We start from the raw sequence: 13,432 nt of genomic DNA, 5'->3' as shown, positions 1-13,432 counted from the left end.
TGTGGGTAACTAGGGAGCGATGACGTGTAATGAATCATAGAGGGTTGTAGAAGCTTCTAGAGCTATCGTTCATGTTCCTAGGCCTCTAGTTGGTAGAGATATGCCATGTGGTAGTATTGGCCCACCCCCTTAAGGAGGAGATTTTCTTAATAACTTGTTCAATGAGTGTCCAAATGATATGCCGTGATGTATGTAGCATAAACAGATGTAGTAGAAGAGTTTACAGCAATCGTTGAGTAGTATTGCTTCTGTTGTTGGTGTGATAAGCCAAGATATGTATGGTGACTTGTAGGTTTGAGGAGGAGATTTCTAAGTTTGCTCTTGAGTTTGATAGCAAACTGAGTGCAACGAATGTCAGTATGACACCTATGTTAAAGAATTCAGAGAAGCAACTTCAAGTATGGAAAGATAAGTTTACTCCATTGTCAAAACAGCAATTTCATACTTCATTACAAGGGATAGACAGTGTTTAGCAGATCATATCTAGATCTGATCCTAAGCCCTTATAGGTAAGATCATGATCCGTCTAAGGTCTGACGGATAGATATAGGTTATATCTAGATCTTTAGGATAATGAGGCTTAAAATATAATAATAGAATAGATAAAATAACTTATATAACTAGACTTCCCCCTCATCATTAGCGTCTTCAGCTTCACTTTCTTCAACCTCTAGTATATGACCCCAATCTCATAAACAGAGTAAATATCGAAGCGTTTTAGGAGAGAGCCTGTTCCTTTTCTTCGTAAGAATATCAGCTCCATGACTAAAGACCCGTTCTGATGGAGCCGATGTTGTAGGAATTGCCAAATGGTCTTGAGCAATTGCAGCTATAATTGGATATTGATATTGCTTTGCTGCCTAATATGCTAGACCTAGCTAGGGCTTAACAAGCCAGCGCTTTCATTCTGGTTCTTGGTAAATACTATGAGAGATATTGTAAGGATGCCTCTGCCCTCAGTGACAGAAGGGATCAGAGTCGAACAGGTTACAGTCACGTGGGGAGAGTTAGGGCTGGTTAGCCGAGTCGGACCCATTTCGGGTACTTAAGGAGATTGACCCAACAGGGGTTCCTCTTCATCTTTTTTGTATCCTTCGTAGTAGACCTATAGGATAGCATCCATTTAGCCTCCGACTCGCACTCTCATATGCTATTACTGTGAGCTGGATGCCCTGTGTCCTTACAGATATATAAATTGTCGTTAGAGTCAGGTTCTGTAGGTAATTGTGGTAAATCAGCCTCAGCTTCCCTTTTCTCTTCTTTAAGATAGTATTAGCAGTCTCTATATTAAATAAAGACGTCGTGGAACTGCTGCTTAACCCTATTCCGTTTGACTTCTTTAGTACTGCTTGGCCAAAGACTGTTAAATACGTTAGGATTCATACATGGATCGCAAATTGTAGCTACCCCTAAATGACTCCATCATTAATTCATAGCAAGCGTATAGTACTCATTAAGCTTCTTATGAGTAGTGATACAAGCTAGGCCAATCGTTGATGATATACCAACTTCCTTCTATAAAGCCTTAAGCTTCTTTATCATCTTTAGATACTGAGGAATTGCGAAGTTGAGCATTAGATATAAGCTTGCTTGTAGCTTTTGCGATGGATTAACAAATATAAAGAAGAAATTCTAAAGAGTGTGGAGCGTTATCCAATCCTCTAGTGTAAGAGCGATATCTCTCATACTTAGATCCATTTTCTAAGTAGCACAGATCACTGTAATTGGCGTCTATATCTTAATGACCATTGAAACCATTTCATACGTTAAGTTCCACTAGACTGGCATATCAAGTTATAGTTGTAGCTTCTTAAGACCAGCTGCAATAGTCAGCTTTTGAAGAGCATCTTTCCATTGCCTTGGATTTCTAAATACATAGATATGTCTTCGTAGCTTACCAAGAGTATTCTTAACTTTGATATTACTTTCAGAGCTTACTGGAATCCGCGCAGCTCCTTGCTCACACTAATAACTTTCAGCTTGCTTAGTAGGGGCTGCCTTTAAAGTCTTAAGAGCGTCTTAAACAGCGATATTAATAATATAGGCTATACATCATACGTCTCCTTCCTTGACTCTAAACTTCCACGGCTGTTTTGTTGTAACTTCCTAGTCTCTGGCTATTTTCTCATATTCTGCAAGCATAACAGTATTAGCTAAGGCGTTATCCCTTATATAGGTAAAGACAGCTCCTGTAATACCCAGACCAGTCAGGTCATACACGATCCGTGCCGAACACTGGGGATAGAGGGAGTATTAGCAGGTGCTCAAATACGAGAATTTGATTATTCTATGCTACAAGGACAAGTTCAAGGGAGTCAAAATCGCAAAAGCAGAAGCCATCGTAAACTTCAATTTAGGGGTGCTTTAACTGCAGCTCATGCACATGCTAGGATTCATCAAAAGGCACAAAAGGAGGTTAACAAGCAAGAGAAGCAAGTTGCTAGAATAGCAAAGGCAGAAGCATCACAAGCAAAGAAGGCTTTACATCAAGCTGGGATTAAAGCACGGAAGAGAGAGCGAGAGCGAGAGCGAGAGCGAAAGAAGGGGGGTTGCACGGCTTCTTTGAGTAAAAGAGTTTATACCAATTGAGCTCTTGACTCCCATTCTTGATCCGGGCACAAGCAAAGGCACAATCAGAAGCAGAAGGTGTAGTTGGGCAAATAGAGGTAGTAGATATGGTAGGAGATGATGGTTCTGATGAAAGTGATGAGGAGAGTGTAGTTTTCACGTTGTAGAATAAATGAGAAGAAGTACGGAGTACCTTTCTATATAATTTTCTATGTGAAGATACCTACTTATTTTGCCCTGAGAGGGGACACTTGCTTACCGGGGGACACTCGCTTCCCCCGGCGGTCCCCGCAATCCACAAGGCTGTAGCTTCTCCCCTCACAAAGTACGATCGGCATCTCCAAACCACAATCCCAACAGTAAACGCAACCATGAAGAATAAAACGCTTCTTCTTGTATTTATCCATGGCTTCAAGGTCCGCTACACCCCCCTCCTACTCTTCACCACCAACTAACCCCCATAGGGCGACGGCAAAACCTTCGCCTCCTTCCCCGATCACGTCGCCGCCGTCCTCTCCCCCTCCCTCCCCAATACCACCATCCTTCCCCTCGTCTACCCCGCCTACGAAACACGCGGTGACCTTGCCGTAGCCGTCGCCTCCTTCCGCACTTGGCTTCTTGACCACGTCATCGACCTCGAAGTCGCTGCCGAGACGCCCTCTCCCTCCGTCGCGCCTAGTGTTCACATCGTCCTCATAGGCCACAGCATGGGCGGCATCGTTGCCGCGGACGCCCTCCTCGGCATAGCGGGCGAGCAGACCATCTTGCCTAGCGAGGCGAGCCACGCATCGGAAAAAAACACGCTACCGTCGCCGGCGACGAACCTATTCCCTAATATCAGAGGCGTCCTCGCCATGGACACGCCATACCTAGGAATCAGCCCCGGCGTCCTCGCCTACGGCGCCGAAGCGCATTACCAGGCTGCCTCCAGTACTTTAGCGCAACTAACTGGACTAGGAATGTTTGGCGGCGGAGCAGCAGCAGCAGCAGCAGCAGCAGGCGGCGCGAAGTCCCCAACAACGCGGAGTGCCGATGCACTTAAACTGCCTGCCGCGGAGAGCAGCGCGAAGGAGAAGAACGACGAGGCGCCGGGGTGGGGGACATGGGGAAAACTGGCCGTGATTGGAGGTGCAGCAGTGCTAGCTGCGGGCGGGGCGGCGGCCTACGCCAAAAGGCGCGAGATCGGGGAGGGGGTAAACTGGGCAACAAGCCATATGGCGTTTGTGGGGTGCCTTATGAGGCCTGAGGAGTTGAAGGCGCGGGTTGCGGGGGTGGAAGGGGTGAGCGCAGGGGCGGAGGTGGGATGGGTAAATTTATATACCAAGTTGGGACGGGGTGCTGAGCCGGGGACTGGGGCGGGAGGGAGGACGTTTTGCAATTTACCTAAAGGAGGGAAGTGGAAGGAGGAGCTGAATGATAATGCTAAAGAGGAGGTCACGGCGCATATGAGTAAGTGTCAACATTCGGAGGAGTCTTCTATCAATATGTCCAGGACAAAATCTCACATACTAATCCTACTGCAGACATGTTCGCTCCCGCTTTCAACCCAGGCTACGGACTTCTAACCCACCATGCTGCTGACTACATCCTAAAGTGGACTGGCCACCTCTTCACCGACGCCGATGCCGAAGCCGAGACCGAGGCCGGGCCGGGCTGATGGCCACAATCCTCCACCTCCACGGAAGAGCGATACCCGGACCGCTCGCATTATGAAAGACTGCCAAGGTGTAATATCTATTTCCAGAGCGATCGCCACGGACGGGGGTATCACGGATCAGCCGTAGCTTAATACAGATCAGAGTCAAGAGGAGCCTCTCATACCACCTGAGATCTCTCACCCGAGACTCTATCCACTAAGATGGAACTCTCGCGTCTCGGCTGCGGGCCCTTTTAAGATAAAAATGGAGCAAAGAACAGCTGGCGCAGATCATTGCCACACAGTCAAGCACGCACAGCCGTGTCTAGTAATCCGTCAAGTGCTAGGCCTGGGTTATTCCAAATATCAACAATACTTTATAGCGCTCCTTCCGGTAATTTCGAGAAGGATTAAATAAATAATATAACCTGATAAAAGCTCCTAGCCTCCCCATCCTTTCCCCAACCCCGATATAAAGCCCGTGTTATATATGCTCTATCATGTATGTGTATGTATATACCCTTTACACCGCCGTCCTATTTCCCCCAGTATCCTTTTGTTGGCCCGTTTATGCCCCCATGGTCCCATCCCATTCCTCATAGTCATCGTAATCGCATAAAAAAAAAGCCGCCCATAAACTCATAAAACCACGTCCTCCCCTCGCGTGCACGCACAAAACACCAAAAGCAAACACCCAACCACACCAGCTCCCATAGCGCTAGCCCTTAAAAAAGAAATCCCGCTTCACATCCCACCCCCCTCCTTAAGCATCTCCGCCACCCGTCCCCCAACCTTCCACCGTCCCATATCCCTAACCGCATTCTCAAACCCCTCTACCACACCGCCCTTACCATCCCACACCTCCCCAACCCACTCAAACTCCACCCCCGTAAGCCAGTCCCTCAGCAACCCTTCACCCCCAGCCACAGCATTTTCCCTCACCCTACCAAACGGCACCATCATCGCTGCCCACGCCGGCAGGCCCCCTAGTTCGCGGGGACTGGGACGCATCCACGTAGGTACACCCGCGTACGTGCCCTCTGTAGGCCGTGCCATCCATCTTGCGACGGAGTGCGCGAGCGACAGCGCCGCAGCACAAGTAGCTGGTGTACGGAACCCACCAGCGAGGACGGCGCGGGTAAGTGCGGCGGATAGGGGTGGCAAAGGTGGGTGCGCGGGTGGCGAGGGATATAGGTCTGTGTATATTGGCTTCGGAGGATCAGTGGAGGCGGCGGAGAGATAGGCGCGGTGGGCGGTCAAGGCGTGATGGAGGAGTGCGTCGAGGGGGGTTGTGGGGGCAAGGAGGCGGGGGGTGAGAGTCCAGGGTGGAGGTTGTTGGTGGGTTGATGGGTGGAGGGGGGCTTGGGAGAGTGGCCGTTGGGGGCTGGGTTGGAGCATTTGCTGCGGAGGAGCGGGTTGAAGTGGTTGTGGGCTTTGGAGGGGTGGTTGTGCGTGTTGCTGCTGCTGTCGTTGTGGAGCCGAGGGGGCGGTCCCTAAATTATAAGTAGTTCTGCTTGGAATATTACTTGGCGCGCTCGTCGGCGCCATCTGTTGTCCTGTCTGGCCAGGTTGGCCCTGGAAAGCGAATGGCATGCCGGAGGGAGACATGTAAGCCGAGGGCGCCGGGGAGAAGATAGATCCGTCCTCGAGATCAAAAGGCGATGTGACCGTCGTCCATGACTGCGCTGTTCCAGTTCGTCAGTTCTCTGATCTGTCTAGGTCCGGCGCACTGGCTGGTGCAGGTGTTGGAATTGCAGGAAGTACTGACGCGAAGCCAGATCGCTGCTGATGCCTAGGTCGTCGCCGCCGCCGCCGCCGCCGCCGCCGCCACCGGCAAAGCCGATCCGGGATGCGGGGTCCATATCCGTGAAGCTGGCTGCCGGAGATTCCGTCTGGGGGAAGGGTGAGATTAGCCCGTCAGACGGCGCGTACGTCGCCATGTCACTCGCCCCAGCTGGCGTGTCTGCGCGCGGGAGCACCATGCCTGAGCCGCTGAAGCCTCCAGGGAGGTCATGGGCCCCGCCATATGCCATGTCCATACCAGGCCACTCCATGCTAAGGTCATGGGGGCGCAGGTTACGATTAAGGCCACCCATGGGGTCACCGAGCGGGGCGCCAGAGTCCATGGCGCCTGTGTTCCGCATCTCCATGGCGCTGATGCGTTCATGCAGGGTGGCGACTTCGTCCTCAAGCTGGCGGTTGCGCATGTGGACAATCCATGTGCGCCTCTCCTTCTCCGGGTCCGTAAGCTGCTTCACCTGTTGCTCCAGAGAGTCAATCTGGTCTTTGGTGCGCTGCCGGATGGCACGCTGCGCGTCGCGATCATTAGCACGCTTGCGCGCGAGCTGGGCGGCGGAGAGGCGGTTGACCGAGCGGGTGCCTGCGCGTGAGGCTGGGAGGGATTAGAGGGTGATGTTTTTGAAGGTTCCGGGGAGGATGGGCCAAGAGGCAAATCACTCACCGCGATGCCTGACCTGGGGGTGGGCATTAGATGGTTGCCGAGACCGCGATCCGCGCGGTTGATCTCTCGTTTGCCAGTGCTCATCCTCGCTCTCAGTCGAGGGCCGGCCATTAGGCCGTGTGTTCGCATTGGTCATTCTGTCGTTAATGGGTGAGTCGTCGACAGTGCAATTCAAAGAGTGTGCGGGGGAAGGAGGGAGATAGTTGTAGTTCGGGGACGCAATAGTGGCGTGAGTGACGTTGAAGGGTGGCGACCGTTCGGGGTTGAGGTAGCGCATTTAAGAGATGGACTAGGCAGACTAGCAGGTGTGGAGAGTATAGAAAGCTTGATACTGCCAGTGGCCAGTAAAGATGATAACTGGCGCTGGTATCTTGCGTTTCTCATATAAGGGAGATGGTGATGAAGAAAATGAAGAATCTTGAGTTTGGATCTGATAGTATATTGTTATTCGAGTAGCCAAAACCTTTTGTCGGAAAGATGATGATGGCAAGTCTCGACCAGCAGCTAGACAGGGAGGCTAGGGCGTCCTTTTAGTTAGCCCTCTTGTCCGATCGTTAGTGCCATGGGCATCCTGATAAATGGGGACCAAAAGTCCTCGGAACCAGGGATGTGGAGAAGGAAAGCGCGAAGGGGGGGTGGGGGGGGGAAGCGGGAGTTCTATGCTAGGTCAGCCATTTTGGCGGGTGAGTTCCACATGTCAACGCCACCAATGTCCTTGAGAATCTCGGGGAGACTCGGTGGCAGCCCGAGGCCAGGGTAAGAGGGTGAGGTTCGAGATGCGTGGCATTTCGCCGAATTTTGTTGAATATATTGTCTCATTTTACACACTATTTGGGTGTTTTAGGCCGTTAGTGTCGTACGCGACGACATGTGCTAGATTTGGAATTCCTTCCTAACCAGGGCAGAAGGGGAAAAGCAGAGCCCGAATGATCAAGATCTACTTCAGGGTAGTTGGACCGTTGGTTCGTTGGGAAGAGAGCGGCATGCCCATTGTTGCCGCATTATTACTAGGATCTTGAAGCTTCGATGAGAACGTGTGTAAATGAGTGTACTATAGTAGATGTGTGTGCAGGATGTATTTAGGATGTGTGCAGGGGGCATCAGGAGGCATCCTTGCTCGTTTCTCTAGTGCGTAGCCTATGCATATTATCGTCGGATTATGGTTAATGAATGATAATGGGCAGATTGTGATGCAAGATGCAGAATGGAGAATGCACAGATTGTGATGCAAAGATGCAGAATGGAGAATGCACAGAATGCGGGCAGCAAAAATGGAGAAGTCGATCTATCCATCAGAGATTGGCATGGACGCCTTAGACGCCTGGCACACCTTGCAGAGTCCTAAGAGTTACCTGACCCGCAGAAGCTCTATGCAGTGTCTGTGAAAACAAAGCTAGGACAGGGTGTCTCAGACGCCGATGTTGGTGATTGGGGGGGGTATATGTATCTGCTATTATGGGAACTTCCAAGAGTTGTCGTCGATGCAACAGATAAATGGCATTTGTTAGTGAGTCAGTTTGTTGGCTGTCAGCCGCCAGTCCTGGCCATGGGAGCGGTGAGAGCAAGAGCGACAGCGAGAGCGGTGAGGTGAAGGTTGGAAGGATCAGTGGAGAGATGGATGGATGGATAGATTTACTGGTCGGTGGTAATGGTGATGCAGACGGGAAGGGAGGGAAGGTGGGAGAACAAAGCCTGTAAAGCGTGCAGATTGGAGGAAAGAACGAGCCGCCTCCTGATGGTTCCTGGTTGGCAAGTACGGACATTGCCACGGTGAGCCACAGTATGTAAATAGTCCATCGTCTGTCGGCAGTTCAGCTCGAGGCTAGGACAGGATAGGAGAGTTCCAACGGAGTATTAAAGTACAGCGCCGGCACTCGAAGCCGTGGATGTTTTACCTGCTCGGTACCGGGCAGCTGGAATAATAAATAGATGTCCACAAAAAGTGGCGAGAGACGGCAGGATGGGCGTGGTGGCGAAGTGTTAAGATGCTCGATGCGGAACTATGCATTGAGACGTCGATTGAGATGGATATTCATCGAGATATCCCTCGGAATATATGAGTAGACATGCCAAGGGCGTGATACCGAGCCCTGGAGAGCTGAACGACCGTCACGGCGGCAAGGCGTGTGGCGAGGGATGTCCAGGAATTGGTAAATGGGCGAGGTAGTGTAGTAGTGACGGATGGATGATGACGATGATACGGGACTCCCAACCAGCAATATAGCACGGTGACGAAGCGGCAAGGTGACGAAGCGGCAAGGTGAGCGGCAAGATGATGGAGCATCTTGCCAAGAATTGTTGGCACGGCAAGAGTCCGATACAGCAAGAATGTCGGCTATGACAAAAATGTTGGCACGGGCAGGAAGAGTCTGATGATGCAGCTCACGGATCCGATTGATATGATTGATATGAAAGATCTATTCTATAATTCCTACCCACTGGTATGTACAGTACTCCCGGAGGAATGGAAAGAAGGAGTAAAAGAAGCGTATGCATTATTACGTAGTTGGTAGACTAAGACGGCAGAGACGAGGGGATAGATCTTAGGATTCCTTGGGAAATCCTTGGGATGCCTGGGAAGCTTTGTAACTTGTACACGTCGACGTTGCCAAGTTTGTATGTGGACACGCGCCACGGAAACTAGAACAACAAGTCGCGGGTACTTTAATTCTCCTCCTTTCCCCATCCATCTCCAACCCCCCCCCTAACCCCCCCCCCCAACCCCTACCACCAACAATAAACGCCCAACCTCGTCGTCAACCTCCACCGGTTCTAGCTTCTGGCATGAACTGTCTAGCATTCTACTCCTACTGTACTGTCCGATACTCAACTATGGCGGGTATAAATAATACTTCAGATATAAGACGAGACAGACGAGACAAACTACTCTCAGATCAAACAGAAAGAGTCTTAAATATCCAACATCACTGTTCTGTGTGTGCTGTATCTGTATTGTACCATACAAGCGCCAACGATCCAACAGAATAGTATTATCATACGTACTATAAGTCCCACTCACCATCTCCCCGCCCTCACCTTCCATCTAGAGTATGTATCCGCGGAATCAGAATCTTGAAAAAGAAACCGTGGCTAGATGGAGAAATAGAACGGCACGCACTCATTCGAGCACATCGAGAAAAGCCCATTCTCTTCTCCATCCTCCATCCTCCATCCTCCATCCTGTACCCATATCCCATCTCCACCATCTCCACCATCCCCAAATATGTCTCAAACCGGCCAACCCCCCTTACCCCCCTAACCCCCCTAACCCCCTCACTCTCCTCCACACATCCACACCACATTTCCACTCTAAAACCAAGGCCACGGCGGAGCACATACCATTCCCCCAGCAACTCGAAACACCACCACCACAGATCGAGCCGCGCCTGCATATTGCCCACCATCAACATCACCATCCACATCACCATCCACATTACCATCCACATCATGACCCACCCCACACACCACCATACTGTGTACATCACCGTAGATGACCATAAACCACCCTCAACACATCACTAACCGCACCCAGTAAGCCGCTCCAACCTTCCTCCGTCCCTCGCCCATCGTCCAGTCACCAGCGCTCCCCCATCACCCACCCGCGACGCGACCAAACCTTTCACCTGAACCCCTGCCGCGCATGCCGTCGCCACTCTCGCCCGCCCCCCCAGCGCCCATCCAGTAAGGTCGCGATAACGAACGTCGGGACGGGACGGGGCATCCGGCGGCGATCTGCCTCTCGTGCGCGTCTGCCATCGCCGCCGCTACGCACAAAGTACTTCGTCCAGTAGAGCCTGGGCACGCCGAGACCACCGACAGTCACCATGCAGCAAGGGGGAGGGTGTCCGATGGTGGGGTAGCTGGAAGCTGAGCGCCTTGATCTATATATGCTCTGCTCATTGGCTGAGCGCTTCTCCGGAGATATCTACGGATGGTGACACAATCCTCCCGGTGCCTCCAGTACCACAAAGGCGTCGTGTAACGCTGGCTATGTACGTATATCGCCTTGGACTGTGATTGCCCATTGCAATCTCGCATGCACGTGTGTGCGCATGCGGTTTGGGTCTCTTCCGTGGCGTTTATGAAGTCTCAAATGGTCACGTGCTACGCCCTGCTACTGCAACAGCAGCAGAAGCAACAACAGCAGCAGCAGCAGGTGGAGCGCTCGTCGATTCGCCTTCGCCAACCAGCGTAACAGGCACTGTTACAGTCTCAACCGAAACTCCGCCCTCCCACTCGCACTGCACGCCCTTCTTGCCCTTCCGCCTCGCCATTTTACGCTCGTGCTCCTCCTTCCGCTCCCCCCCCGCCACCTCCTCCTCCCCTTCCTCTAGCTCCCTCAGCCTGCCTAGATCAACCACCTCGTCTAGCCCACCCACCTCCCGCGGCCCCTCCACCCCGCCCGGCGGCAGCGCCCACTCAGGTAGCTCGCTCCTATAGCTCCACTTGAGGTCCTTGTCCTCATACCGCAGCGAGTGCAGGTAAATCCCCATCTCCCGCGCCGCTGGATCCGTATAGAGCGGCGTCGAGCACACCTCGCACAGCTCCCCTGACATCTTCTCCGCCTTACGCTTGTTATAATCGTCCACCATCTCGTCGTGATACGCCACCGCGTCCGCTACCTCGGACTTCCCCATCCGTGCGAGCCGTGTAATCACATCCTCGTCCGCCTGCATCGCATCCGCGTCCCCAGCCCCAAGCGAGGCGCCCCAGACCCGCTGGTTGCTGTAGATGGGGTCGTTCGTGATCGGATGCCCCAGAAACTGTAGGTGCACGCGGATCTGATGCGTGCGGCCCGTGATAGGCAGGCAGCGCACTATAGAGTACCCCTTCTTGCCCACCCACGGCCGGCCCTCTGCCTTCCCCTCCTCTGCTCCTGTCTCCTCGGCCCCTTCCTCTGGCCCGTAGTACGCGAGTCGTCGGAATACCGTGCGTGCCGGCTTGCCGCTAGCTCGCACGCGATTCAGGCCCAGCTTCGGCGAGATCTGGAGAATGGGCATGGCGCACACGACGTCTCCGTCGGGAAACTTGCCAGCGACGCGGGCGACGTACTCCTTGCGCACTGTGCGCCCTGAGATCTGTGTTGACAGCTCCTCAGCCGCGCGCGGGTGCTTGCCGATGAACATGACGCCGCTGGTGAGCCTGTCCAAGCGGTTGCATGGTAGTGGTTTCCACCCAGGGCGCGAGGCCGCCAGGATCTCGATCACCGAGTTGTAGTTGTAGCGCCCAGCGGGGTGGACGGGGATGCCGGACGGCTTGCAGATGACCATCATGTCTTCGTCTTCACTTATAACCGTGATGGGGGCTGCTGTAACGGGGGGCTCGTGTCGGTGGAGGGTGTGCGAGATCACGTCTCCGTTCTGAACGACGTCGGTTGTCGATGCGGGTTTGCCGTTGACGACGACCATGCCGGTTTCTATCGCAGTTTTCTGTTCTATATTAGCCCTTTCCTCATCTATTCCCTGTTGCCTACTACCCCCCAAGATCAGTAACTCACATAATACTCCACAGGCCGATCGCGAAACTCGCTCTCAAAGATATCCAACAACTCCCTCCCCCTCCACCTCATCTTGCAGTTCGTATTATACGTGAAGTGATACGGCGCGACCCTGCGCAGCCCATCCTCAAACACATAAGGCCGCGGCCATGGGTCGGCGGGTGTCACCACCACTGCCGGCGGCGCGGCCATCGGGCGTTGCTCGATGAGCGTCGGCAAGCCGATTTGTTGGCGGACAGGGACGAGGGCGAGGACCGGTTTGCGGGAGTAGAGGAGCGCGGCGATGCGGGGTGAGGGCGACAGGGTTTCTGTGGGGGGGTGTGAATCGTGAAGAGAGGTCGTTGATATGGATGTACCTGGAGGAAAGCACTTGAGTTGCTGGTGGCGCCTTCCCCCAGAAGGATGAGGAAAATAATCCGGTCGGGCGCCGGGAGAGGGCAGAATAATAAATCTGACGTATTTGGTTTAGCGTGCTATGCCCCTTCCCAGATCGTGATACCTCGGCTGCCGCGATTTCCGTCCCAATTGACTCTATAAACTTTGCAGTTGCGACTGCGGAAAGTTAGAATATCTGAAATATACTCTCCATTGCTCTATAAAACTCTCTCACAAAATACCCTCACGGGGTCACCTCATAAACTCCCCTAATCCTGACCTCCTCCGCCGCCGTTCAACCCACCCGCCATGGACTCCCCAGCCATCCTCCGCCAGCGGAAACGCTCCGACTATCCATACGTCCTCACATACCGCACCCGCTGGAGCGATAACGACATGTATGACCACCTCAACAACTCAATCTACAACTTCCTGTGCCTCCCCCTCCTCCCCAAATTCCATGCCCCCGCTAACCCCCTCCAGCATCGACTCAGTAATCAACACCTACCTCTCCCAGCACTGCGGCCAATCCCCCCGCACCTCCGCGCAATACGGCCTCGTCGCCTCCTCGCACACCGACTTCCTCTCCTCGCTCGCCTTCCCCGCCGTCGCTGAGACGCGGCTGCGCGTCCACAAGCTCGGCCGGACGAGCGTCACGTACGAGGTTGGGGTTTGGGAGGAGGGCGTTGAGGGAATCAAGGCGGTGGGGAGGGTGGTGCATGTTTTTGTGGAGAGGGGGACGGGGAGGCCCGCGCGGGATGGGATGGGGACGGTGCTGAGGGGGGGGTTAGAGAAGTTGAGTTGGGGGGAGAGGGGGAAGTTGTGAGTGTTGTGTAAGAGTGTTTTAAAAGCGAGGCATGCCAGGAGAACTCAGGTTTACAGGTATTATTGTAAC

At 53.1% G+C, this 13,432-nt stretch overlaps 4 protein-coding genes across 4 annotated transcripts; 2 read left to right on the top strand and 2 right to left on the bottom strand.

Annotated features, from left to right (window-relative positions):
- Window positions 1-2,882: 2,882 nt before the first annotated feature.
- VC83_08349 (uncharacterized protein) lies at window positions 2,883-4,957 on the top strand. The gene is made up of 3 exons (XM_024471903.1): window positions 2,883-2,984; window positions 3,033-4,017; window positions 4,092-4,957. Exons 1-3 carry the CDS (start codon window positions 2,940-2,942, stop codon window positions 4,223-4,225), a joined length of 1,164 nt encoding a protein of 387 aa, XP_024320711.1. The 5' UTR covers window positions 2,883-2,939; the 3' UTR covers window positions 4,226-4,957.
- Window positions 4,949-7,263, bottom strand: VC83_08348 (uncharacterized protein; the record flags this gene model as incomplete). Its single annotated transcript, XM_024471902.1, has 3 exons — window positions 6,666-7,263; window positions 5,973-6,596; window positions 4,949-5,889 (listed from the first exon to the last, which is right to left on the bottom strand). The coding sequence occupies exons 1-3, from the start codon at window positions 6,940-6,942 to the stop codon at window positions 4,949-4,951; spliced, it is 1,842 nt and encodes a 613-aa protein (XP_024320710.1). The 5' UTR covers window positions 6,943-7,263.
- Window positions 7,264-10,515: 3,252 nt separating this feature from the next.
- On the bottom strand, window positions 10,516-12,705 carry VC83_08347 (uncharacterized protein). The gene is made up of 2 exons (XM_024471901.1): window positions 12,163-12,705; window positions 10,516-12,094 (listed from the first exon to the last, which is right to left on the bottom strand). Exons 1-2 carry the CDS (start codon window positions 12,352-12,354, stop codon window positions 10,763-10,765), a joined length of 1,524 nt encoding a protein of 507 aa, XP_024320736.1. The 5' UTR covers window positions 12,355-12,705; the 3' UTR covers window positions 10,516-10,762.
- Window positions 12,706-13,363, top strand: VC83_08346 (uncharacterized protein; the record flags this gene model as incomplete). Its single annotated transcript, XM_024471900.1, has 2 exons — window positions 12,706-12,971; window positions 13,021-13,363. The coding sequence occupies exons 1-2, from the start codon at window positions 12,847-12,849 to the stop codon at window positions 13,361-13,363; spliced, it is 468 nt and encodes a 155-aa protein (XP_024320735.1). The 5' UTR covers window positions 12,706-12,846.
- Between the last annotated feature and the right edge of the window lie 69 nt (window positions 13,364-13,432).

The sequence above is a fragment of the Pseudogymnoascus destructans genome, assembly GCF_001641265.1.
Source record: "Pseudogymnoascus destructans isolate 20631-21 unplaced genomic scaffold scaffold_24, whole genome shotgun sequence".
Taxonomy (NCBI): Eukaryota; Fungi; Ascomycota; class Leotiomycetes; order Thelebolales; family Thelebolaceae; genus Pseudogymnoascus; species Pseudogymnoascus destructans.
Note: the sequence above shows the minus strand (reverse complement) of the source record. Positions and strands in the feature narration are given on the sequence as shown.

Coding starts and splice junctions, on each gene's coding strand:
- VC83_08349 (XM_024471903.1), top strand. CDS start 2,940: ATGAAGAATAAAACGCTTCTTCTTGTATTTATCCATGGCTTCAAG. Junction 2,985..3,032: donor TATTTATCCATGGCTTCAAG/GTCCGCTACACC, acceptor TAACCCCCATAG/GGCGACGGCAAAACCTTCGC. Junction 4,018..4,091: donor GGAGGTCACGGCGCATATGA/GTAAGTGTCAAC, acceptor ATCCTACTGCAG/ACATGTTCGCTCCCGCTTTC.
- VC83_08347 (XM_024471901.1), bottom strand. CDS start 12,354: ATGGCCGCGCCGCCGGCAGTGGTGGTGACACCCGCCGACCCATGGCCG. Junction 12,095..12,162: donor ATCGGCCTGTGGAGTATTAT/GTGAGTTACTGA, acceptor AATATAGAACAG/AAAACTGCGATAGAAACCGG.